At 43.1% G+C, this 26,539-nt stretch overlaps 1 protein-coding gene across 1 annotated transcript in view; it reads left to right on the forward strand.

Moving 5' to 3' along the window:
- Nucleotides 1-1,236: 1,236 nt before the first annotated feature.
- The window catches only part of adcy2b (adenylate cyclase 2b (brain)), a gene marked incomplete at both ends in the record, with an annotated part of 47,820 nt that continues 22,517 nt past the window's right edge, over nucleotides 1,237-26,539 (forward strand). Inside the window, 8 exons of the mRNA XM_080045972.1 lie at nucleotides 1,237-1,503; nucleotides 10,352-10,549; nucleotides 15,731-15,892; nucleotides 16,770-16,919; nucleotides 20,468-20,616; nucleotides 21,519-21,630; nucleotides 23,672-23,799; nucleotides 24,999-25,157. Coding sequence (XP_079902098.1) covers nucleotides 1,237-1,503; nucleotides 10,352-10,549; nucleotides 15,731-15,892; nucleotides 16,770-16,919; nucleotides 20,468-20,616; nucleotides 21,519-21,630; nucleotides 23,672-23,799; nucleotides 24,999-25,157 — 1,325 coding nt within the window. The remainder of the gene's footprint in view (nucleotides 1,504-10,351; nucleotides 10,550-15,730; nucleotides 15,893-16,769; nucleotides 16,920-20,467; nucleotides 20,617-21,518; nucleotides 21,631-23,671; nucleotides 23,800-24,998; nucleotides 25,158-26,539) is intronic.

The following is a 26,539-nucleotide window of genomic DNA, read 5'->3' on the forward strand; positions in this document are numbered from 1 at the left end:
ACGTTTGAAGTGGCGCAGATTTCTCTCTCCCTCCCACACTATCTCTATCTCCCGAGGTTCTTTCCCTTCCTGACTTTGTTTCTTCTTCCCCTTCCTCCCAGTCCTTCCCCACCCCTTGCAATTGTTTTTTTTTATTTATTTTTTTAGTTGCCCGTCTTTTTATCTCGTCGCCGGCTGCTCGATTGCATTTCATTCTCTATCTCTCCACACTCTGCTGCTGCTGCGTGTTTTATTTACTTATTTATTTTATGCACAGCTGTTCAAAACCGTCCCACTCACTTATACTTTCTCTTTGCTTTTTACACACTGTTCTTCTCTTTTCTTCTTCCCATCTTCTCTTCGGCCAATTTTCACACTGTCTTCTGTTGAGCTCTTATGTAAGTCTCCATGGCACTTCTTTTTTCCTGCACCTTGCAAACACACACACACACACACACACACACACACACACACACACACACACACACACACACACACACACACACACACACACACACACACACACACACACACACACACACACACAAAGTCTTGAATCTTAAACCCTCTACATTAGCTAATCTCACACATTGCTGCAATTCTCACATTTACACTCGCTCTGATAGGTACAGTTCACTCACAGACAAGCACACAAACACAAACCCCACGCACACACTTTTACCCAGTTGCTCTCCTCACCACACACACACACTGGTACACACCCTCTCTCTCTCCGCTCACTCTCTTTGCTCCCTCCCAGTCACACACATACAAATACTCTCTCTCCCTCAGTCCTCATCTGCACCTCAGCAGAGTAACATGTTGCCTCGTCGCAGCCACAGCGCCGAGCGCTAAGCAGAGGCTGCCTGCTCTCTACCAGACCTGAAGAACCAGCCTAGAAGGAGACGCAGGAGCCAGGCAACCACAGTCTGATCGTCTCTGAGATGAGGAGGTGGAGAAAGATCTGCTTTCACTTAGTCCTCCTGACCTAGAGGAGTCCCAGAGGATGCGAGGGAGAGCGGAGGAGCTGAAAAGTTTTCTCTCAGCTGTCCATCCATCCCACACGGCTGACCAAACTTTGTTTTATACAAAGAAGAGGAGGAGGAGGTAGAGGTTGGAGAGTTGGACTTTGAGGTTTGAGGAGCGAAAGCATCCCCTCGCCGCGGTCGCTTCTTGCAGTGTGCTCAGGTTTGTTTTGGTCAGTGAGGAAGCCCCCCCACCCCCTGGAGCGTCCTTCCTTAAGATAAAGAGCTACCCATGTGGCAGGAGGCTCTGTGGACGCGCGGACGCTACCTGCTGGAGAAGAACGATGGAGGGGAGGGCGGCGAGGGTCCGGAGAGCCTGGGAGAGGGCTGCCCGGGGTTCCAGGGAGGAGAGGGGTTCACAGAGGGGGAGAAGCCCCAGGACTGGCTGTACGAGTCCTACTACCGCATGAGCCAGCAGCATCCGCTCATAGTTTTCCTGCTGCTCATCGTCATGGGAAGCTGCCTCGCGCTGCTGGCCGTGTTCTTTGCCTCGGGATTGGTGAGCGTGGTGTGATTGTGTTTCTGTGTGTGTGTGTGTTTGTGTTGGGGTGTGTGTGTGTGTGTAGGGGTGTGTGTGTGTGTGTGTGTGCAGAAGTAAGTGTTTTAGAGGTGTGGGAGACAGATGAGGTCAGTATAGTTTATACAGAATAGAACTATAAATGAAGAACATCCGGGTCAATAAACAGGAAAACACAACATTGTCACAACAACAACAAACAACTTTTTCATATCTAGTCATATTAACATGTTTTGCTCCGTTGTCATCAGAAATCATTTCCTCAGAGGTTGTTTTTGAATAAAGAGTAGAATTCATTTTGTAAGTGCTTATCTTCCAGAGTGTTACAAGGAAGTTTGAATTGTATATGAAACAGTCAAATTTTTCCTCTCCTCTGATAATCATAAATGGCCTGTAACAGCAAACGAGACCATCACAAAAAACAATGCTATTTTTATATAGTTATTATAAGCGCCCTTAGAACGGGTCAGATTGTTCCCAAGAACTTACAAACCGATTTATGACAGGCATCTGTACTAGATGTACTGAAATGTACTAGGCTAAATAAAAGTTTACTTTGCGTCACCATCATCATATTGCTATTATTATTGTTAGTCATGTATAAATAGTAATACACTATACTAATTGCATCCTGCGGTATCTCTCTTGCTCGCTTTCACTCACTTCCTAAACAAATGCACGCTCTGCTGGCACGTGCTTGGGTGTTGGTTTCGTAAAAACACTACAGATTCTGTCTAAAGGGGCCACTAGAATCAACACAAAGTGAAAGTTCCTGATGAATACCACTCAATCATTATGGAGCTAGAGCCGGAAAATGATTAGATTAGCACTTCTAAAGCTCATGAGTTAATATCTCGTTTGTTTAATAAGAACACAAATCAAAGTGCTTAGCTACGGAAATAAAAGTGGTATTGTTCTGCTCTTGTAACCCTCAGCAGGAAAGGGAATGAGCACATTTCTGAAAGAAAGTCAAAGAACAAGACCAGAGTTAAATTCCCCTTTTTTAAAATAATTTTTTTGCCATTTGTCTGAACAAAGGCCATTGCGTGTTGTAATGCCGTGGAATGGAATGCTTCCCATTTTTGTTCACAGGCCTTTCATGTAGGACCAGAGGAGACTGTAGGAAGAAAAAAGCAGAGTCTTGTTTTTGTAGCAGGAGACGGAAAGAGAGGCCCGGCCGTGTGCATGAATATGTGTGACATCATGAGTGGCCGTGAAGCGCCACTTTTAACTGCAGAGTGGATTGAGAGCGGGATGAGCGTTTATTTCGCTGCTGTGGGCGTCGACGCTTTTGTTGAGTGTAAAGTGTTATTTTGGCCACAAACACTCCACCACACACACAAGCTTTTGTCTTTCAAGGGCTGCTTTTGTATTTTTTTATGACACAGCCACACAAAGGGAAGCCCACTCATTGCTGTGCATATTGATGTTTCAAAATGATTGTTTTGCTGCTTTAAATGCTCGGGAGACGATCTGGAGACACGTTGCTTTTGTTTCTCTGTGCGTCACTGGGTGTCAAAGTAGCACGTGGTGGACGATAGGGGCAAAATCATTCGCAGACCCTCCGATGGGGTCTGGAATCGGTTGAACAATGCATATTGTTGGGACACAATTATATGTTATTTAAGCACATGGAGGCATTTAATGACCGTTTATTGCAAAGGCTTGTGGGGTGAAATAAGTTCCATTATAGATCGCCGGGTATGTGACGTGCTAGGAGCTGTCACTGAAGCCCTGTTACATTCAACTCCATACCGGGGTCGTTCCCCGGGAGAACCTCCACCTCAATCGATCTCTTTACTTCTATTTAAGGCAAATCGATAGCGCTTATTGCCCCGGCCGGTCAAGGTAATTGTTAAGGACCTCCTCTTCTTCTGGGGCTCGAAATGTTCACAGGTTGAATTACAATCTCTCCTCGCTATTTCCCATCATTCACTTCAGTCAAAATAATTCTTCCTTTTTTTCTCTTTTTACCCCCCACCCCCTCCCCCCGACCTGTCTGTAGTTATGGAGTGGGTGTGCAGTGAGGCGTGTGTATTTATGAGCGCGGGATGAAGAAGAATGGCAGGAATAAATAGGTTTGGAGCTGGGGCCCGGGCAGCAGAGGGAGGAGGAGGAGGGGAGGATGTTGTTGTATGTGTTCTGGCTTTATCAGCGAGCCGACAGAAAGCCCAACCAAAGCAGCGCTAATGCTCCCAAAATTACTGCACACTTTTATCTCTGTGCTCAGATCAGGGCCGGAGTGAGTCAATGTGCTGTTCCTAAGACACGGACGACCCCACCCATTCTGTGCATTGTGTGTTTGAGTGTGTGTGTGTGTGTGTGTGTGTGTGTGTGGGTTCCTTGCATGCATGTTCATATTATTACTGTGTGTATGTGTGCAAGTATGTTTTGGGTGTGTTTGTCTGAGGCAGTCTCTTATTGCCTACTTAGTCTTATCTTAACAGAAAACTAATTATATGTTTGTTTACCGGTACGTGTTGCCTTGAAGTAGTATTGATTAGAGTGTGTGTATGTATTATGCATTTGTGTGTGTGTGTGTGTGTGTGTGTGTGTGTGTGTGTGTGTGTGTGTGTGTGTGTGTGTGTGTGTGTGTGTGTGTGTGTGTGTGTGTGTGTGTGTGTGTGTGTGTGTGTGTGTGTGTTTGCATAAATGTGTGAAAGTCTGTACAGAACCAGCAATCCCATTGTCATATGGCTTAATGACATTTTTTAACACCATTTGACAGTTTGACAGAGACCAATATTATAGTAATCAAACATTGGGAATCTATGAATTTGTCGATATTAAATCAATAGCATCTGCAAGTCGTTGACAGTTTGTTAGATGCAGGGAAGGGAGAGCGGGGGTTTTTTTTTTAGTGATGATGGATCACCAGTCTATTACTGGGGGGCAGGAAGGTGAATGAATGCGGTGAAATAGATCCTGTGACATCACTGACTGAGGTGTGGTCAGAGCTGCGACACCACAAAGCAGATACACCACATCATCCCAAACCTGTACAGTTCAATCTGGAAACACATTTTTATTATTTTTTGTTCATTTGACACAATTCTCTTTTTTTTTAAAGATATTTTTTGGGCATTTTTATGCTTTATTTGATAGTGCAGAGAGACAGAGGTGAAATGGGGCAGAGAGGGGAGTGACATGCAGAGAACGACCGCGGGTGGGAATCGAACCCGGGTCTGCTGCTGGGCCCGGCCCGGGAGGGGGACGCACAATTCTCTTTGCTTAATTCAAATTCAAAGTGTTTTTTTAACACCTAATTACAATGTTGTTACTTACTGGTTGACAGTTTTCTGAACCCGATTGTTAGTATGCGCCATGAACGAGCCAGCCAACTGCCGGACAGACAAAGGCCTTGATTTCCCCAAGCGTTATCCCATTAGTTTACACTTTAACACCTCTCTCGTTCTATTCCATGCCAGTGTGCCCTTTCAACAGGAAAATTACTCATTAAGGAAATACTCCTTTGTTTTAGTGCTGCGCCTTCATAAGGTTAACGCTCTAGAGGCTCATTAAACAAAGAATGGTCCAACATTGAAGCTACACAGTCAAATATATTCTGACTTGTAGTCCATACATAATGGGTCCCACACTCCAAAAAGGAAGTTGTTTAAGTTAAGGGGAAAGGGCAAAGTAAGAACTAGGTAAGAACTATTTAACCTCCCGCTTAGAATTAAGGTTACAGGAGTAATTCCATTTGCTTTGTATACATTTTTATGATGATCCCTTTAAACAATCTTATGATCTTCATTCAATTCTAACTATTCATAAAATACCTGCTTCCTAAGTTACAATTTCGAGTGCCTATACTATCGTCTTCCCATAGCCTATCCTCTCATGTAATATTTGTTATTTTTCATTTGGCTGGTGGGAAACTTTTGCAGATAGAATGCATTTTCAAACTGGTTGGATCTTCTCAGCAGCACCGTCCCACTGTTGTGTCCTCTGGCCCTGTTTTTGTCTGATTACGAAAGGTTTCTTCACCCCTGCAGTGACGCAGAATAACTCCCTCAGAGTAGTGTGATGACTGGATGGTAGATGACACAGTTGAAGTAACACAATTTTCACCTATTATGCTAAATTAACTTTTTTATGTTTTTCCAACATTAATATGGGTCTCCGCCCGGTGTGACTAGAGACTCACATTGTATGAGAAAAAACAACCCTTATTCTTTTTCTCCACCTCCACCTTCCTGAAAACCTGTGTTAAAGAAATGTCAGATTTGCCCCACTTTTTACCAACCTTACTATGCACTACCTGTGATAAGCACTCAACCAGATCCCCTTGAATCTTAAATTCAGGGCAGATCTCCTTAAATTCAGGGCACTGAGCTTTTTGGAAGGCGGGGCTTAAACAGACAGGCTATTAATCAGAGAATTTCAGACAGAGGCTGAAAAAAGTAGATTTAGCAACGGCACAGAGAAATATAAAAGCTTTTTTTGAAAACTTCACCATGAAAACAGTTTCTATAGAAACTTTTGTTTACTATAGTCAAAACCCAAATTACGCTTTTGAACCTGAACATTTGCACAATATGTTACCTTTGAAAATAAATAACTAAAATAGGTAATAAGCAAGTGTTATATTTTGTATTGAAATGTATTAGGTGTATATTTACCAGAACACAATGACCCTACCTATCAGGGTGGATTTAAACCAGTCTGAAGGTTACTCGTTTGGAAGTATTATCAGACTTTTCTATTCAGGGCAATGGGTCCTCTGCATAAGTGTTGAGGACTCTGACTAGTTTTAATAATTGACACCATAATCTTTTGGGTCAAATGCTGGATCCTCTGCGACCTTTGACGCGTTTTAGCAGAGTGTGTTAATGTTCCTCCTCACTGCAAATGGAGCACTCGAGGAAAAGCTTTGTTGATTATTGATGAATTTCATGAGCAAGCTGAAAGGAGATTGAAGGAATCCGCCATGAGTGCACGCACGCAATCATGACTCCAGCTTCCCCACCACTTCACATAATGTATTTGGTGTGTTTTTGTCGTCATTTGCCTGCTGAATAATTTGATTTCTGCATCCCTCCCTCTCTTTCTCTCTCGTTCTGCTGTTGCTGCTGCTTCTATGTCACCCCATTCCCTCCCTTTCCTCCCAGTATAATAGCTGGATAAGCCAGACTAGGCTAAAAAAAGGAAATAATTGTTCTGGATGACAATGCAGTATATCATGGCAGGCAGGCACAGCTCCCCCTCTTCTATGCTACGTCGAGGCAAATGGCTTTAAATGGTTTCAAAGGGGTTTTAACAGGATTAAATGGCTTACAATCAAAAATGTGCAAAGTGCAGATACTTCTTTTCTGTTCTTTTCTTACCACAAGTTGGGATGAGAGAGTGGCTGCCTCCCTCCATCCCTCCCTCCCTCCCTAACCTGTGTGTGAGTGGTTGTGTGTGGAAAATGTGTCTTTGGCTAGGTGTGTGTGTTTGGATGCCCAAGGAAGGGTCTTTGTCAGCGATGTCCACTCAGGTATCCCTCTGGTGGGTTTGCAGTCTGACTCACATCCTCATTGAGATTCTCAGTGCACCCCAGGCTGACTGTATAGCTGGCTTGGCGTCAGCAGCCAGATCCCATGGGATCCCTTCGCCAGACCCTGACTCATACTACTTCTGCCGCATCGGACAGCCTGCCGCACACTTACACAAAGCAAAACGTTCTCTTGCTGCGTTGGCCAAAATACCTTCTGCCATCCTATATTTCCTTATAAACACTGCCCCAGTAAATTGTATGTTAAGAGATGATCAAACCCATTTCTTTGCTCATGCTGATGGTTCATTTAAACACTGCCCCCAGTGTATTGCATGTTAAAGAAGGTGATGGTTATTTTATTGTAAAATTGGCTGCAAATGTCAGCTTGCTAATTTAACATCTAAAGTTGCTGGATATGTCTGTATGATCATGACTTGGGGATAACTTCAAATGTTGAGCGCATGTGTCAGGCTGTGATAGTATGCCCAGTGTGTGGAAGCTCTCACTCCTCTCTTTGTTGACTTTGCTGCTGTTCCATAATTTACACAACCTGAATAGGGCAAAAGGACAGAGAGTTTACTTTCCCTTGTGCATGAGAATGTACAAATTAGACAGAATGCTGAAGGCATGCAAGGGTTACGGACAGGTCAAATGGAGGAAAGTACTCGAGATGAAGACAGTAACAGGAACTGAAAGGTGCTGCGCTCTCCTCCTCCTCCTGTTAACACTAATACTTTATCACAATGACACACATAAGGCTAACTTACCTGGATCTTACCAGATAACTGCACAAACGTGGGTCCATCATTTTGGCATGTCACCCCATGGAGAACATTTGATTGACCCAAGAACCATTCGCCCCACCATTAAAAGTTCTGTGATAAAACACGCGTAGTGTGTGAGAATGATGGAAAATCACACTTTAAGCTGTCATCTGGGTCTGGTATGAAGTCATTTCCCTTGGAAAAATAAACAATAGTGAAAGCTATGGGAGGATATTTACAATTGATTTTAGTAGTTTCTTTCTGGACAATAATGACACCGAAATGAGAAGTGTGTGTTTGTGTGTGTGTTGACAGCCTCTAAATGCTGACTTTGACAGCGTTAGTGCAGAAGTGATGCTGTAGCACATTCTCTGGGCTCAGACTGTCTGCCTGCCGTTCTGTGTGTCATCTGTTTATCTGTGTGTGTCAGGTTAAACCTCTATTCTTTTGAGGACTGGATGACAGTGAATATTTGTTTTTATTGTTTGTACATTTTTTGTTGGGTTTAAAGGTGAAGTATCAATTTTGTAATCAAAAACACTTTTTGTCAGAACCAGCAAATTTCGACTCACCATCGCTACCTAAGTGTATGTAAAAAGTCAGATGTTTATACACAGCCGAGGTTCTGAAAACCTATGTACAAAGTGCCTTGGTGCGAGCCACACAATCTCACTCCCAACGCGTTCCTTCAGCGCAGGGGGAAGGGGGTTTATCCAATGGTACAGATGCTCATAGCATATTTTAGCCCTGCAGGAGCACTCACTCTTGAGTGTCAAATAAAGCCTCTGGTAGTTCAATTATCAACAAGCGTTCCACCTTTACGGTTAAAGGAAAGGGCTCAAATTGGTTTGTGTAAATAATTAAAAGCGCATACAGAACCTCATTCTTGTGTCTATGGTAGATCATTCTGTGGTCCTCCATGTTAAAACTGTAACATACAGTTGTCGGTTAGCATTGTTCAGAGGACATTTCTTCTTAGAGTCGCTAGATGTTATCCGCATTAATGGTAATACATGTACTCAGTGGACTGGCCTGTCTAGTATTTGTGTATACACTGTGTGTATGTAAGTGAACTACTGAATGTTCAAACAGGCATTTACTGCAGACCAGTATGTTTGCAGGGGTTGACACTAACGTTTGCCCGCTTGCCCGGGGCAAGTTGAGATTGCTTTTTGGTTGCCCGAACGGGCAAGTGGATTTTAGAGGGATTGTCAGTAGTCTAGGCTATTTATTCATGTGTTTTAGAGTCTGCAAAACAATGTTTTTCCCGCTAACTCACACAAAATAGATCGACTATATTTGCAATTGAGCAGCTGTGCGCGGCAGCCAGCAGCATCACGTTCTCTCTCTCTCTCTCTCTCTCTCTCTCTCTCTCTCTCTCTCACACACACACACAACAGCCTGTGTGCGCGCAGTTTCGCTGTCTACGTACCGAAAGCCGGCTCTATTAGGCTACGGACCTGGTTCCGCTATTTTCAAAACCCATAAATCAATAACGTTTGAGCTTATCGATACCGCTATGGAGTCCAGTAGGTCACATGATGTAATTTTAAATATCGAGTAGAGTCGGGTCATCTTCAACTAATTAGACCTACTTCGGCGTATTATCCCGTTAAAAAAATGTTGATAGTTTTTAAATCCATATTAAAATCGGATAAAAACTAGTTATCTTAAAAAAATAAATCGCAAACGGCAAATGTGATGTGTTCAGGTCGGCTCAGTAACATGATTATTAGGCACAGGTCAATAAAATGACATCATGATGTGTTCAAATGTTACATCAAGAAAAAAGGAAATTTTTGTTTTTCGCGAGAAGTTTGAATAATACAGTTTGGGTGAAAAACTTGTTTTCCCAGCAATATAAAATAAATAGTAGGCCTAAATATGGAATTATGTTTAAAGTCCTATCATTAGCTCTGCTCATCTTATAAGCAATTAAAGCAATAATAACAGTTCTCTTTTAACAAAATAATAGAAAAGTATCAATAAAGATTTGAATTGTGGAGTCTTGATAATGGTATCAATAGAAATTAATGATCCCCTTCCCTACTTACAGTATAACTGGGCAATAGCTTTAACATGGTGGACTTTAATCACTTTTTGGCACAATGTGACTGTTTTAAATAAGTAAAATAAGTAAAATTTTTCTGAACACTTTGTGTGGAAGCTAACATTCAGCTTGACCTTGAGCTAGACTGAGTTTTCTGAGACCAGGCCAGGGGCATGGCTAAAAGATGCCCTTTCACGATGCTGCAGCAGGAACAAGCTCTTGGCTGTATGTGTGATGTCATGATATATAGGCTTATATGAATTGTTGTTGGTTGTATGTGGTCAGGATGAGACAAGTTAGCAGTGTTTGCATTTAAGAGATACGTTTCGCTAAAATGTATAATTTAAATAGCCTATACAGTATATCATTGTTTAACAGTTTTTTTGTTTTTTTTGGGCAAGTGAACACCACATTCGGGCAAGTAAAACATTACCTGTACTTGCCCTATGGGCAAGTGCCTTTGAAACCTTAATGTCAACCCCTGTGTTTGTGTTCCACCAAACTTAAAACACTGTTCTTTCTCTCCCTCTGCAGAACACAGAGGACCACTTGACGTTCCTGATCACAGTTCCGGCTGCTCTCTTCCTCTTCCTCTCCATCTTCATTCTTGTCTGCATCGAGTCGGTCTTCAAGCGGATGCTCCGCCTCTTCTCTCTCCTTATATGGGCCGTACTAGTCACCATGGGTTACCTTTTCATGTTTTCAGGAGGGATACTCAGTCCCTGGGACCAGGTTGGTTTACTTTATGTGTGTATGTGGACGCATTTGTTGAAAAAAACATCCGTTGGCCTGGTTATATATTAATCCGCATGACTGGTTGCACACGTTTGGGGTGTGCAATCAGTTTGATTAACGGTTCACTAAGCCCCACCCCTTTTAGTTACTGTTGCTATGCCTGGCAAACTTTCTGCTCTTGCATGGCAGGGTATGAGGTGTGCAGCAATTAGGGTGGCAGGAACTGAAATGACTGTCGCTAGCTGATTATATCCGCTGTGGCTAGCTTATTATTTAGTGTTGGCTTAATGAGTTGATGGGAAAAAACACTGTCTCTTTTCTAATGTGTTAAGCCAACTTTTTTTTATTTATTTTTTTATGAAAACCTTGTAATGAGGTCTTACATAATCACATGATGGTAGCAGGATATCAAAAAATGCAGAAGTTGAAAAGTCAGCATCCTCACCATTGTGCAATATGTGTGTATTAAGAGTATGATTGAGATAAATGTAAGACCAGATGTGCTAAAATAACACTGTTTGGCTGACTAGCCTAAACTCTGACAGAGTTGCACAGGGCTTTTTAATGTCACCTCTGAAACCACAAAATAATGTGCAATGAAACACCCCTAGCCTGGGAAGTAACTCTGGGTTTACTGCTGTAGTAAGATATTTAGCTGGATATGATAACATTTGCATCTTACATAAACACAGTCAAACACACTGTTAAATCCATACCTTACACATTAGCTCTTGAAGTTTTTATTTGGAAGACAGCAACACTTTGAATCACCATATGAACTCTCTATATATGGAGAATCGAGTCAAACTCAGACTTTGTATTAGCATGCATGATTGTGTGTTTGTGTGTGTTTTTTTGTGTGTGTACGTGTGCTTGGGCGCACACTGCAGATTTAATTCCACGACTGACAAGTGTTAATGAGGCCTGATGAGAGCTAGAGGTGAGCAGATCAGCAGACAGACGCATTCGTTTTCAGTGCCAGACTCGTTCTTTCTCTCTGTCTCTCAGGAATCCTATTTTCTCGTGCTAGCACCCTGTCTCCCCCCATTCATCAAGTCCTATTTTCTCTCCTCCTCTTCTCCACCTGCCTCTTCCTCTCCTGTTAACAACCCCCCCTCCCCCCTCCGCTCGCCCCACAAAGCCCACATTTCCTCCTCCGCTCCAGTCTTTTCCTCCCTCCTCTGGGGTGCAGATATTTTTATCATCAGCCACCTGTGAGAGCATAATCATTCTGCATTATTAATCGCTCTTTTCTGCTCCCACTTATAGGCTAGCCCTATCTATCTATCTATCTATCTATCTATCTATCTATCTATCTATCTATCTATCTATCTATCTATCTATCTATCTATCTATCTATCTATCTATCTATCTATCTATCTATCTATCTATCTATCTATCTATCTATCTATCTATCTATCTATCTATCTATCTGTCTATCTGTCTATCTGTCTGTCTGTCTGTCTGTCTGTCTGTCTGTCTGTCTGTCTGTCTGAGATGTTAGGTCAGGACTAAAAGACAAAAAGAACTTAAGACTGAAAGACATAGAATGAGTGGCAAGAAAGAAAGAAAGAAAGAAAGATTTCATGTCAGTCTGATTTGGCCTCATGTCAGTAGTGTTTCAAGATGACAACATTAAGACGCTCAGGGACGCGGCCATTAGCTAGGATGACTGTAAAGACATTCCCTTATCAGAAGCCCTGGGTTAACGATGAATGGATTTGGATGAGAGATGAAGACGGATGTTGTTGGTTGGTCCGGGAGGATGTCTGGGTGAGACTCAGTGTGCGTGTCCCGTCTCAGCTGGTTCCCATCCTAGCTTATTTCAGACCCCCGGACAGTACCTAGAATGAGAAATGAGAGAGAGGGGGGTGGGGGGGATTGAGGGATCGAAGGGGGAAGGATGGGTGGGTGAGAGGAGAACAGCACTGAATGGGTTGACGTGGAATATGAAGGCTTGTCGGGTGATTAGAGGTGTGCTTGAGGCGTGGCCCTGCTACAGAACCTAAGGTAATTAATTAATTTATATTAGCAGCAGTAAGAGACAATACAGGGACTGAGTTAAGTGTTACTACCAGGCCACCAACTCCAAACGCCAGGCCAACAACCTCCATCTCATCAGCAGCAGATCTAAGGAGCTAATTGTGGACTACAGGAAGCGACAGGGAGAAGGACATGCTCCTATCAGTATCAATGGGAAAACGTTGGAGAGAGTCAGCAGCTCCAGGTTCCTCGGGGTTCACATCAGCGAGAACCTGTTAACCGTGTGGATTCCAGACAACTTCTACAGGTGCTGTGGAGGCTATCCTGACCTGCAGCATCACCGCCTGGTATGGCAGTTGCACCGCCCTCATCCCTAAGACTTCAACAGATCACCAGAAAGGAGCTTCCATGGAAAACCTCTAGTCCCAGTGCTGTAGGAGAAAGGCCAACAGGATAATCAGACACCCCTATAATGGCAGTAACAAGCTGTTCTGCCTGATGCTATCTAGCAGATGGCACCGTAGCATCCGGTCCTCCACCACCAGGCTTAGGGACAACTTTATCGCATAGGCCATAAGACTTTTGAATTATTTAGCTCTCAAGCTCATCCCCTGTCACTTAAGTACATAATATGTATTTCCATTTAACAAATTACATTTTATTTTATATCAATCCTGTTTTTGCTTTAATTTTTTATGTTTGTTGTACTGTTGGAGAGAGTCTAGGAACAAATTATTGAGTTGCCACCAACTCTTTTGTCATGGTTGAGCACATGACAAAAAAAAACGTTGGAAGCCTGAAAAGGGGGAAAAAAAGAGAAACTTGTAAGGGAGCAGAGAACTGCTGAAATTGCCACCAACTCTCAGTGGGTTGGATTGATTGTGATTACTAAGAGAACAGCATGTCTGATGGAGCACACAGAGCTAATAACAGCCAGGGACTGAGATGAAGAGACAGAGAGAAGCTGATGCTCTGCTCTGTCGTTCACTTCCAACCCCTCTACTCGGACATGCTCACCAGCTCTGTACACCCCCTAAAAATGTCTCTTCCTAATACAGTACAAGCCGTGTCTGCCATTATCTAGCTGCATTACCCTGTTAGTCTGGGCTTTATTTAATTTCTCTAAAGGCCACGGCTCTTTCCAGACAGCAGATTGAAAGCAGCCTGTTACGCCAGAGCCAAAACGCACTTTCGGTGACCTGTGTATGACCTGTGCTTATTTGTGTGTGTTTTGGCAGTGCACGTACTTTCAAAAGTTGACCGTGCATGCTTCTAAAAGATGTTGCCATTCTCCTTACGCGCATAAAAGCTCAACTAAGCAAAGAGCAACGGTATTCAAACATGAGCCTTTGTCTACATTTGTGTTTTGAGGAAAATGTGATGCTCGTATAGTCTGAAGTTGTTTGCTCGAAAACGAGGGGGGGGGAAAAAGTAATAGAAGGATCCGAAAGTGAGATGGTGGCTGCGGCTCCCATCTCGAGGTGTTTGAGGGGCGCATTAGGATTCAGGCCAGAGTGCTGTGGAGATGAAGTGTGTCTGGCAGCCCGCATGGTGGACAGGACCAGGTGATGTACCTGAAATTGGACTGCCATTCTCAATCCCCACAGCCACCTAAACAAATCGGATATCGCACACTCAAGCTGACCTATTTCTTTCCCCTCAAAAGGTGAGAATTCTGGGGTTGAGACTCAGGAGTCGAAAGTTATGGCAAAATATATACAGGACCTTCAGAACATCACATCTGCTCAGCGTCTTTCCATATGTTGTTTCCCCCAGCAAATGCAAGTCTAAGCCTATACAAAAAACCTCTCTGTCTGCTGTCTGTGCTCAGGTCTTCTTTAAGGAACTCGGTCAGACAAACAGTTGCGTATATCCAATGCTCTAGTCGTGCTTTTGGTCGATCAAACGTTACATGTGGGAGTGTACCCTGGTCAATGCAAGCAATCTTCATAATGTTGATGTCATGAACACTGTGAGTAGCATATGGAGATGCACACTTGCTTAAAAGAAATCAAAGCACTTTGAAATGCAGGACAAAAATACTTCAGTTAAGTTCTAAAAAAAAAAGTGATATCTTTAAACAGCATGGCACGTGTGGTTACAGGCTCCGGCAACGATTCTGTCAACGATTGTTTTCCTAGTGAATGTGATCCTCTCCAAGCTGTCGCTCTCTGAACTTGAAGAGACAGGAAACAAAGAGACAGGCAGGAAGGTCAGAGTTCATCTGGTGACCCAGTCCAAAGTGTGACCCCATCGCGCTGGTCCCCACCATAACAGGAAGGGGTGGACTGACTGCAGGGGGAAACGGACACAAGGACAAATCAGAAGGGTTAGGGCAAGAGGTGTCAGTGGAAAACACACACCTAGCACATCACACAGGAACAGGCACACACACACACACACACAATCCACTCTCAGGGCAGACGGGAGTTCAGAGATGGAGGCTATGGTGGAAACCTGGAAAGAAAGGACTGATGACAGTAAACAAGCAGTAGACTAAACAAACAACTTACCATTTTCCACATTCAAGTTACTCCACAGCCCTGGTTCTTATTCCCACGAGATATTTGAGTAGTCATTTTATCATACTTCAGTATTTTTGCTCTGCTCTGCTGGGTTGTATTTTGTTTTCAAGGCGGTTTATCAAAGATAAAAACATATCTCTTCATCTATCATAGGATAAGCACTTAATTGTTGGAACATTTTGTGCATACAAGTGGGCAGCCCACTTAAATCTTATGAATGTATTCTGTATTTAGTCCAAACTCTGGCAAATAGGGGATACACAGAACATAAATCTTTGGTTGGGGTTCAATCGTACACATTTCTGTGATCTGTATTTGGGTGTGGCGGTGGTCATTTCTGACATTGCAGTGCTTGTGCTTGCACAACTTTGCATATCAGTACAAAATTGGTTAAGCTCTGATGCAAATTCAGGTCATGTCACAGACAGTATATATTTACTATCCACTGAGCTTGCAATTCTCTTAATCAGACAGTGGTTATGATAACTGAAGTATGATGGTGTTGAAACTGTAGCTAAGTTACATAAGACTGTTTTCTTTAGTTAAATCTAGCAAAAGCTGCAAGAAGTTATGGGGAAAACATGCAGAGCTTTGAACAGATCAGTTTTTTTGGGGGGTTCAAAATTTGCCCCTTTCCCTCTCAACACCCTTTTCCATTTCCTGTTTCCAGGTGTCCTTCTTCCTGTTCATCGTGTTTGTTGTCTACACCATGCTGCCCTTCTCCATGAGAGGGGCCATTATAGCCAGCGTGGTCACCTGCCTCTCGCACACCGTCACCCTCAGCATCTGTCTGTTCTCCACCGTCACAGAGCTGGAACCTCTGGTCTGGCAGGTAGGGCAGATACATTGTTCACGTCCAATCTCTGCAGTAAAGGTTTGTCAGAATGATAAACTGGTAACCCTGTTCCGCGGACAACTAAATGTGATGAGGTACAACATTTTAATAAGGTTCGGGGCTGTAAAACGGCTAACCCGTGTTGTATCATCGTGACACAGCAGATCCGGCTGAGGGCCACGAGAGTCAAATGAATTGTCTTTTAATGTACACCCAGGGAACCGTTCTTCAAACACAAATGGCTCCAAATGAACTCTTGATACAGGCGCACACAAAAGAAAGGCTCACCACAATAAAAATGATGAGATACTTATAACATCTGTACATTTCAATACAGAGCCCGTCAAAAGCCCCCCCCCCCATACACACACACAGACACACTTCTTTGCAATTCTCTCTTCTCTCTCTCTCTCTCTCTCTCTCTCTCTCTCACATCGACTCACTCACTTGCACGCACACAAACACACATTCACGCACACACACACACACACACACACACACACACACACACACACACACACACACACACACACACACACACACACACACACACACACACACAGTGGAAAGGCACACTAACAATAAAACATGGTCGAAGTTGTTCATTGCCCTTAGATACAGCAACAAGAACAGCCCATCAATATGCAAGGCCACATGTTAAAGAGCCTGAGGTTGACATAGCGGTGGAAAAGCACAGTCGAGGTGTGTGCTCTGGCCGGCTTTTATGAGGTAGTAATGTAGGCGTAGGGTGGACGGGGGTAGATAGTGGGACAATTACACCTGCGGGCATATCTGGAACATGCGTCACCTCTTGATATGATTTTTAATGCCTCATTATTTGCATGTGTGTGTGTGCATGTGGTGTATGCGGCAGATCTTAGCCAACGTGATCATCTTCACCTGTGGCAACCTGGTTGGGGCGTACCACAAACACCTGATGGACCTGGCTCTCAAGCAGACCTACCAGGACACCTGCAACTGCATCAAGTCGCCCATTAAACTAGAGTTTGAGAAGCACCAACAGGTACGCACACACAAAGGTCACACATTAGCTTAAAACCTCCTTTTATACCTTTTGATGTTGTGTAACATGTTTCAATACAGGATGACAAAAGTGATCAAATAATTTAATACCTTAGTTACATTATACAAGACTTTATCTTAACGATGTCTCTTTATACTTCAGTAAACTGCTATAGATTGGGTGATCCCCTGACTTGTCTTATCAACATTCATTTTATTTCCAATAGAAACCTGTTAATGGCACAGCTAATGTGGCAAATGTTAGCATGCTAACCACACTGAACTAATATGGTGAACATAGGCTGTGTCTTGATTCAGGGGTTGCAGCCTACGTAGGACGCAGTCTCGCGGTCTATGAAGGCTATAGCCTATGAAGGCCGATTTTAAGGCCGGTTTTAAGGCCAACGAGCCTTGTTAAACGAGATGGTCTCCGCAAGTCTCCGTTTACGAGCATTTCCGGTTCACGTAACAAGCCGTTACCTTGCGTGACGACTCGCCGCTCCTGTGCTGCCTAGCAACCCTGATTGCTGCCAACGGAGACAGCCTTGTCAACGGAGGAAAAAAGAAAAAGAAGTTGCCTACCAGACGAAAAGAAAAAAAAGTACAAGAAAAAAAGAAAGGAAGATAAAAGTTAAGAAGATGGAGCAACACGTTGCTGTTTTGTTATTTTTTATTTTATTTTATGCCATCTCTGAAAAAAATGCAATGAATCTTGGGATATGTTGGGCCACGAAGGATACATCTGATGCAGCCTTCAAAACCGTGAAACGAAGGCTGCATTTCTCGGCCGCATGAGGAGCCTTGCAAGGAGCCTTGCAAACGGGACAGCCTTTGCGCGCCGCTATGACGCAATCGGTCTTCAAATGCAGCCTACGTAGGGTGCAACCCCTGAATCAAGACACAGCCATAGTATCAGCACAAATGTACTGCCAAAGTCTTTCCATCCTCAGCTCGGTACGGGATGAGGAGCTGGTGAGTCGGTCAGGTCTAACAAGGCATTATCCACTGACATTTTGCTTGACATTAGCGTATTTGCCCTGGCATTAGCCATTATGTTCAACCAGGGAAATGAAACATAAAATTACAACATTAGTAACTGTCAGTCCAGTACACTCTATGAAGTACAGATAAGTTGTGTAGTTTTCTTGAAGTTGTATGCAGGTATTTCCTTACTAATGGCTATATATATGTACTGATTGATTGATTATTTTAATGACCACACAGCCAGGCTGGTGGAATTTGTGTGTGTGTGTGTGTGTGTGTGTGTGTGTGTATACACACACCAATCCATCAGTGCCCTCCAAAAGTATTGGAACAGTGAGGCCAATTCCTTTATTTTTGCTTTAGGCTGGAAACATTTGGGTTTGACACCAACATATGAATATGAGACAATAGATCAGCATTTCATTTCCAGGTATTTACATCTGGATCTGATACACAACTGAGAAGATAGCATTATTTGTTAAGGAACACCACATTTTTAGGTGGGCAAAAGTATTGGAACAGACAGACTTAAAATAAATTTAAGTGAATAAGACTTAATGTTTTGTTGCAAATCCTTTGCTTGCAATAACTGCATCAAGCCTGTGACCCATTGACATCACAAAACTTTTGCTGTCTTCATATGTGATGATTTTTCTGGCTTTCACCGCAGCCTCATTCAGTTGCTGTTTGTTTTGGGGGGTTACTCCCTTCGGTCTCCTCTTAGTTAGTAGGTATTTGAATTACAAAAAATAAAACTTTTACTGTTGGTTATGTTCCCTGACAAATCTTTCTCCACACACACACACACACACACACACACACACACACACACACACACACACACACACACACACACACACACCACACACAATGTTGATGAGGGACGCAGATGCCAGTGCATAACTAAACAATTCAAAATCACATTCAATAGCTGACTCCAGATCTCTCTGGTTCATTAATTGGCCCAGGCTATTATACACCCTCCACACGCTCACGGTGAACTGTTTATATTGGTTCAGCGCTGAATAAGTAAATAAGTGCAGGTGGTGCGAGTTTCTATTTTTAGGGCAAGCCCCACCCTCCCCATGCTCCCAAATCCCCCTCTCTACTTAATTTGCTGCTGTGTTTTTAGGAAATGAGCTTGTGGCGTGTGAACAATGTAATGACCCTCTCTGCTGTGAGCCGCATTTATGAGTCACACCCCCTCAGGCAACCGTTCGGGCTCTCTAATAGGCACACACACACACACACACACACCCACACACCAAAATCACCCGCAAACAATCCTCCATCTGATGTCAAAGCAAAAAAAAAGGTTACACAACAGCTCCTAAGGGTGATGGATGTGGCATCTCGGGCTCTCCATGCTTCTTATTACCCCAGATGACTGACCATATTGATATACAATGACTGATGTATTGATTAAGATATTCCCAGTGCTGCTATTGGTGGTCAACTTTATGAAACTTTCTTTTCTCAACAACAGTTTAGTTCACATATCCTCCAGATTTTTATTTAGCGAATGCAAAGTCCTTTAGCCAAGCCTCCAGAGAGATATGCACTCAGGTAAGGTTGACGTGTTAAAAGGAAAACGGTTCTCTTTTTTTTTGTCCATTTTGCCACGAAACGTGTCACTTTTTATGTACTGGGACATTCCTGCATCTTCCCACTGGTTCTGCTGCGTTGCGAATCTAATCCGTTGCAACTTGGGCAGTCCGGAGCCCTCTGCAGCAAATACGCAAGGTTTCTATTTCACGGCGATTCAATTCAGCAAAGAACATATCGAGTAAGACAGGAATGCACACACCAAAACAACAATAAAACGTCAGTAAAAATTTCAGAATAAAGCACCAGATCGTATTTGAAGTTACCAGAGCCATTGAGATAGCTGGTTTTTTTTGCATAGATAACTAGATTATAAAGCGCTTTTGTAGTCTCACATCGAGGGAGAAATAGATTTCATAATTAATCCAATGCCAATATGAAATGAATTTGAGGGTATGAAGGGACAACAATTGCATATGCAATGAATATTAGGTCAGATAATACGCCATAATATGCCAGATTCGGTGTGAATTCCTTAAATCTTTTTATACATGTGTGAATTTGATTACATCTGTTCCCATTTTATATCGTACAATAACTGTTGCAAAAACAACTCAGGTATAAGCCACGCCCACTTCCGATTTTCTATCCAAATACAGAGTTTTGTTGGTTGAACAGATATAGATACAGAATATGATCGGTGTGCACACCCCTACTGATCAGATTAGAAATAATAATTATCACTTGCTGCTATGCTTTGACTTTGACTCAAAACGTAGATGTCATGCTGAATATACCCCAGCCACATTAACACCCAGCGGATGTCGTAGTATGAATTGAACAATGTTAGTCTGGCATTGCTACAACGTTATAATATTTAAATGTAAATCCAAATATTCACTCATATTTCATGTGCTGTCAACATGTCAGCACAGTATATTGCCTTGTCTTTTTTTTCCACATTACACCCTTAGTTGCTTGACTGTGCCTCTCCCCACCCCTCTGTCGGTCTGTCTCCAGGAGCGCTTGCTGTTGTCCTTACTGCCGGCTCATATCGCCAGGGTGATGAAGGCAGAGATCATCCAGAGGCTGCAGGGACCCAACTTTGGTCGAGCCGAGAGCACCAACAACTTCCACAACCTCTACGTGCAGCGGCACACCAATGTCAGGTCGGGCTCCTTTCCTCTTCACCTCTGCCTCCACATTATAGAATATATTAATTTCTGCTCTCAATGCAGCACCTGATTGCTTCTCAGCATCATGTCCTCCTACTACTCCACTGCTCACCCCTCCTTTGTCCTGCCCTCTCTCGCTTGGATTGCTCCTCCACAGTTTTTCTCTACATCCCATCATCCTATTCCTCCCCCCCCCCCCCCTTTGCCATGCCACAAATTCCATTCAAAGTTAATCCACCTCCATTGTACTCTGAGGTCACTTTGCCAAATGAAGAGGAGACAACGTGTCCCCTGTCCTTCATCAAATCCTCCTCTGTATTTGCTGAGGTTCAAAAATCAACTCCTGGCCCACCATAAGAGCCTCTTCCATAGAATGTCCTCTAAAAAGCCTGTTTTTCTGTCAAGCTGAAGCATGTCGATCTGCCAATTATCCTTCCAATAATAACACATTCTGACACAGCCGTGCTCACAGTGAAGAGGGCTACCTCTCTCCCGAACAAAGCACTGACACCCAAGGACAGGTGGCATTGAGATTCTGACAGTTTGTGATGAGCCCAGCTGCTGCCTCCGCCGTTCTGTCTGCAGCAATAATTAGTTGTCACTTCGATTGTGTGTTTTTGTTTTTATTGAAATATTGTTTCTTCTCTCGAGAAACAGTCATATACTTGCGGAGGTTTTGTAGACATTTGTCAACATTTCTGAGAAGCCGGATACATAATGTTTGCAAAAGTCTGATTCAAAACTTGTTTTTTTCGAAATGGAAAAATCAAAATCATCCCGTTCTTTACTGACCGTGCTCCATGCACTTTACTAATAAAATGGCCCTCAAGTTATTTCTGTCCCCAAGGGTGTGTATCAATATTGTTCTATGTTCTTTCTTCCTGTGTGCTCTGCAGCATTCTGTATGCAGACATTGTGGGCTTCACCGGGCTGGCCAGTGACTGCTCTCCAGGTGAACTAGTGCATATGCTGAATGAACTCTTTGGCAAGTTTGACCAGATTGCAAAGGTAACTCGTGAAGGCCATCCTCTTTTATGTTTGACACACAAACTCACGCAAACACAATGACACTCATGCATTACACCACAGGTCAATCCCACACCACCACAAGATTCAGATACACATCATCCAATGAAAAATTAAGGGAGACATGATTTTGCCATTTCTACTACCTTAAGCTATTTTTGGTTTCACTTTAAGGGTTAAAGCCACTACGAGTAAAATTGCACATTGGCGGCCCCTTTGGACAAAAGCGGTAGTATTTTTACGATGCCCGCTGTCGCAAAGCTGTTTTCTAGCTCGTGCCAGGCGTGCGAGTGTGAACTGAGAAGGGCGCAATATAGTGCATGTCCGTGTGTTGAAAGTGTGAGGACTCTTTTCGACTCTGTGAGAGTGGTTTTGACACTGCATCAACTAATGCCAGTCATTGCTACACACACCTGATTGCAATGAGTTGATGCAGCAAGATTACGTGTCCTCACAGAAAGCGAATGAACGAGAGACGGCAGTTAGTATGGATCACGATGAGGTAATGTGTTTGTGTTGATTAATGACTATTTCAGATAATGGTTATCTGATAATGGGGAAGCAAAGCAAACTTTGTGTTTGTACCAACCGCTCATTAATTTAGGAGTAAACACTGCAGTCTAGTTTGCTCTCGTGAAATTGTATACACGTTGCTTGGCAACGTCCTCGTCCCGCCCGTAGCCTATATCACTCTCCCTTTTAGCTTTTCTTCATTGCATTCTCTTTTTTTTCTTTGATGGTTCAGCCCCGTTATCAGTCATTATGACGACAAACAACTGTCTCAAACAAGGCTCCCGCTCCCCTTCCCTCACCTGGAGGGATAGGCTTCTCAAATCGCGTTGCTGCTCCTCACTGAAATCTGCGACCAATACGGATATGTGACCGTAGAGCATGCACGCGTGAACCGAAAATCGAACTGGGTGTGCGACCAGACCAAACGCAGTAATAAAAACTATATAAAAACGTCTTTCTTTGCACTGGTGGTCTCGTTTGCTGTTAAAGGTAATTTTGATTATGAGAGGAAACATGAGGCTGTTTAAAAGATATTTAAATGTTACTCGGAGCTGCTTTAATTAAGAAGTGGTGGTGAGGATTAATCAGATGTCATCCAGTGGATTTAAATCACTAGTGACCATGTAAACCACGCAAAATGTCCATCATACACCACTTCACTTCTAGAGCCTCAATGAATCAACCCATTACCATCTGAAATTCTGCCTCGTTTGGATTTTATGGAGAATCTTTAAGACATAAAATTATAATTTTTTGTTCACAAACAGGGCTTTCAGCTTATGCTACCTTTTACAGCTCAACTCATTTGAAAACAGTGAGCAAAAGAAGTTGTTTACTGACAAAACAACCAAGAAGGGGGAAAAACAATTGTCTGTCTTGTGCTGTCAATCACATGTAGCGCGCGGCCTCGAAAATGAATCTTTTTCTCTGTCCTGCGGCCAGCGTTGCTCCGTAACCTCCTGTCTCACTCACAGCTTGTTAACAGCGTCAGGTTGCAGCAGTGTGGGCTGATCAGAGCGTATACTGCTGGTCTCTTGGGTACTTTGCTATTCGGTTCTGAACCACTGAGTCAGTCTCTCTCTCTCTCTCTCTCTCTCTCTCTCTCTCTCTCTCTCTCTCTCTCTCTCTCTCTCTCTCTCTCTCTCACTCTCTCTCTCACTCTGAGCGCTGTGTCCGGCAGCTCTGTCCTCCCGCCTGCTGCCGTTACATAAACCCAGATCCAAGGCTGATCTGTTACGCATCCCACATGTGGAATTGTTGTGTTAGGTGTGTGGGCGTATGATTTTAGGCCTGATGGATGTGGCTGTGTCTGTGAGGGCTGAGTATAGTGGTGAAACAGTGGTGAGCATCAGAAACAGCATTATATAAATGAGATATTTAACCATTACTTAAGATATTGATACTTTCTTTATTGTGGAGCTGTGTGATAAATGAACGGTCCCTTGTCCAGTGACACATCATCTTAATTGGTCCCTCTTTACCTCTCTCTCTCTCTCTCTCTCTCTGTAAGGAAAACGAGTGTATGCGAATCAAGATCCTGGGAGATTGCTACTACTGTGTCTCTGGTCTGCCTGAGTCGCTGCCTCACCACGCCAGGAACTGTGTGAAGATGGGCTTGGATATGTGTGAGGCCATCAAGTAAAATACCAGATCTCTCTCACTCTCTCTATCTCTCAGAGCCTTTCTCTCTGTCCCTCAAACAGACACACACAAACAAACAAACAAACAAACAAACAAACAAACAAACACACGCACACATACACACACACACACACACACACACACACACACACACACACACAAACACTAACAGAAATAAACACACGCCTGTCATGCAGATTGAGCAGATGGAATGCCAGACTAGATTTCAGCTCTGTTTGAACTAAACTGTTGAAGTAAACACAATGTGAATTCAATATGATAAGCCTCCCAACTGTACAAATAAAATTTTCAAACAAATGACTAAATACTCCCCCCCCCCTCTCACCCCCCTCTGCTGCTCTCTTTCTCTATGTATTTTACTCATGCATGAGCACACACACACACACACACACACACACACACTCACACACACACACACACACACACACACACACACACACACACACACACACACACACACACACACACACATTTGTTTTATAGACTAAAATGTTTGCTTGTTGCCGGCACTGACCTTTAGTCACTATCGGAATTAAAGATGCCATTCGGTGTTGTCCACCTGACATGATGAAGCAGAGTGTGTATTTCAGTACTGCTGTGCAGGGCTTTCTGCCCTGACTAATGAAATGCCATAGCAAACACTGAATCATTTTGACACATGTCACAAAATACATTACTGGTTGCCTGCAGTGCTGGCAATGGCAGTCTATAGATTTATATGTAATAATATAAGTATTAGTTTAAAGAAAGTCAAATATTCAACTTTTATTTTTAAATTTTATTAAGAAAGACAATTTTCCAGCACATACCTCCTCATAAAACCCCAAATTGTCATTATTACAGCTTGTGTGCATAATTCCCAAATATGTCTTAACTGTAAAAGAGCCCCCTTGAAAACAAGACATTACATTTAAAGGGTAGGCTACTGCTGATAGAGTAAGTTTGACACATTTTCTTTTAAAGTTTTGGAGCAGTTCATAGGTGTGTTTTTGACCTTTGTATAGATCCAGGCTAGCTGTTTCCCCCTGCTTCCAGTCTTTATGCTGAGCTAGGCTAACCACTTCCCAACAGCAGCTACCTCTTTGACAGAAACAAAGATGCAAGAAGCCAAGAAGCACACTGTCACAAAATGGTGAACTACAACCTTAAAGGTGAATTCTACGTACTTTCCACAGGAAAGTCCGGGATGCCACTGGAGTCGAAATCAACATGCGTGTTGGTGTTCATTCTGGGAACGTCCTGTGTGGCGTGATTGGCCTCCGGAAGTGGCAGTATGATGTGTGGTCCCACGACGTAACGCTAGCCAATCACATGGAGGCAGGAGGTGTGCCGGGGTAAGATACAACCAATTTTTTTTTACTTATTTGTTCTTGGTTTCAAACTAGAGGCATGTAGCTGCAAAGTTGCCAGTTTGAGTTGGTAGACCAGACAGGAAGCTGTGCTTTGGGATTTGACTTCATTCTCTCTCAGTAATTAATGGTGGTGCACTTACAAAAAATTCACATCAGCTCCACTGCAGTTCTATTTGGCATTAAAGGTGAAGTAAGCTGTTTATAATATAATATAATATGTTAATATAAGCCTTAAATCGCTCCTTATTCATACAGTGATCACTTACATAATTTGCACTTTTCATAAAGCCGATCTCTCAGTCAGCTGCTCTGCATGTAATCGGCAAATAAACTTTTCGGGGGATCCCGAAATTAATATCCAATCACAAAAGAGAACGGTACAAACCGAAACCCGTCTCACTCATGGTCTCACTGCCGGTGCATGCCAGAGCGACACATGGGTGAATGTATATGCGCCTACAATGGCGGAGCAGGTAAAAATCCTTCCCAATGTCTGTTTTGATGGTTTTTATCATGTTTTATCACACTTATGGATCTGAGATGATGCTAGATAACTAGGGATGAGCCCGAATCCGAATATGTATTCGGATAAGCACGGATAATGAGTTAGATACGGATACGGATAATTTCCGAATAGTCCCGTTATTATTCGGGGATTTTTTTTTTTAATATTATGCGCCTAATTGACGCAGCGCGTTCCGCCTCAATGACACAACAGGTAGAATGACACTAACAGCTGTTCTGCGGTGGACACGAGAGGACTGTGCGCGTTCCGTGACCCGCGGTCTCTCTCTTTTTATCCACTGATAAACGCAGCGCGTTCGCCCTTTCCCTTGAATAGAGGGTTCTACCGGTCTCATTCGCTGCCGTTTTTATGTGAGTTTCCTCGTAACCCGGCCGCTGCCGTGGCGGAGAAGAGACGAACCGATGGAATATGCTGCACCCCGAGTCACCGTCAGCCCTTCCCGATGTATTTACATTCACTAGGCCTACTGCTTAAACTCTTTCAAACACCACAACGTTTCCATCAAACTGATGCTTAGGACCTGTTCTTTTTCAGCTGTCAATCAATGCTTATACGGCTAGGCCTACTTCAGGACCTATACAATAAAATCGGAAACTGCAAACTTGACACATTAAAATCACATGTGGCTTTGTGGAAAGGCTAACATATTATTTAGGGTTTATGAGATTGGCACGTTGATACATATTGTTCCTAAATCTTAGTTTAGTAAAACAAAAAAAAGAGGGAGGGGGAGAGATAGAGATAAAAAATAATCATGAAATACAGCTGTATTTCCCCCAGTTAAAGGGATACCTTAATTAAGTTAAAAGTAAAACACTGGCCCTCATTTACTAACAGT

This window comes from Ammodytes marinus, assembly GCF_949987685.1.
Source record: "Ammodytes marinus genome assembly, chromosome: 17".
Taxonomy (NCBI): Eukaryota; Metazoa; Chordata; class Actinopteri; order Uranoscopiformes; family Ammodytidae; genus Ammodytes; species Ammodytes marinus.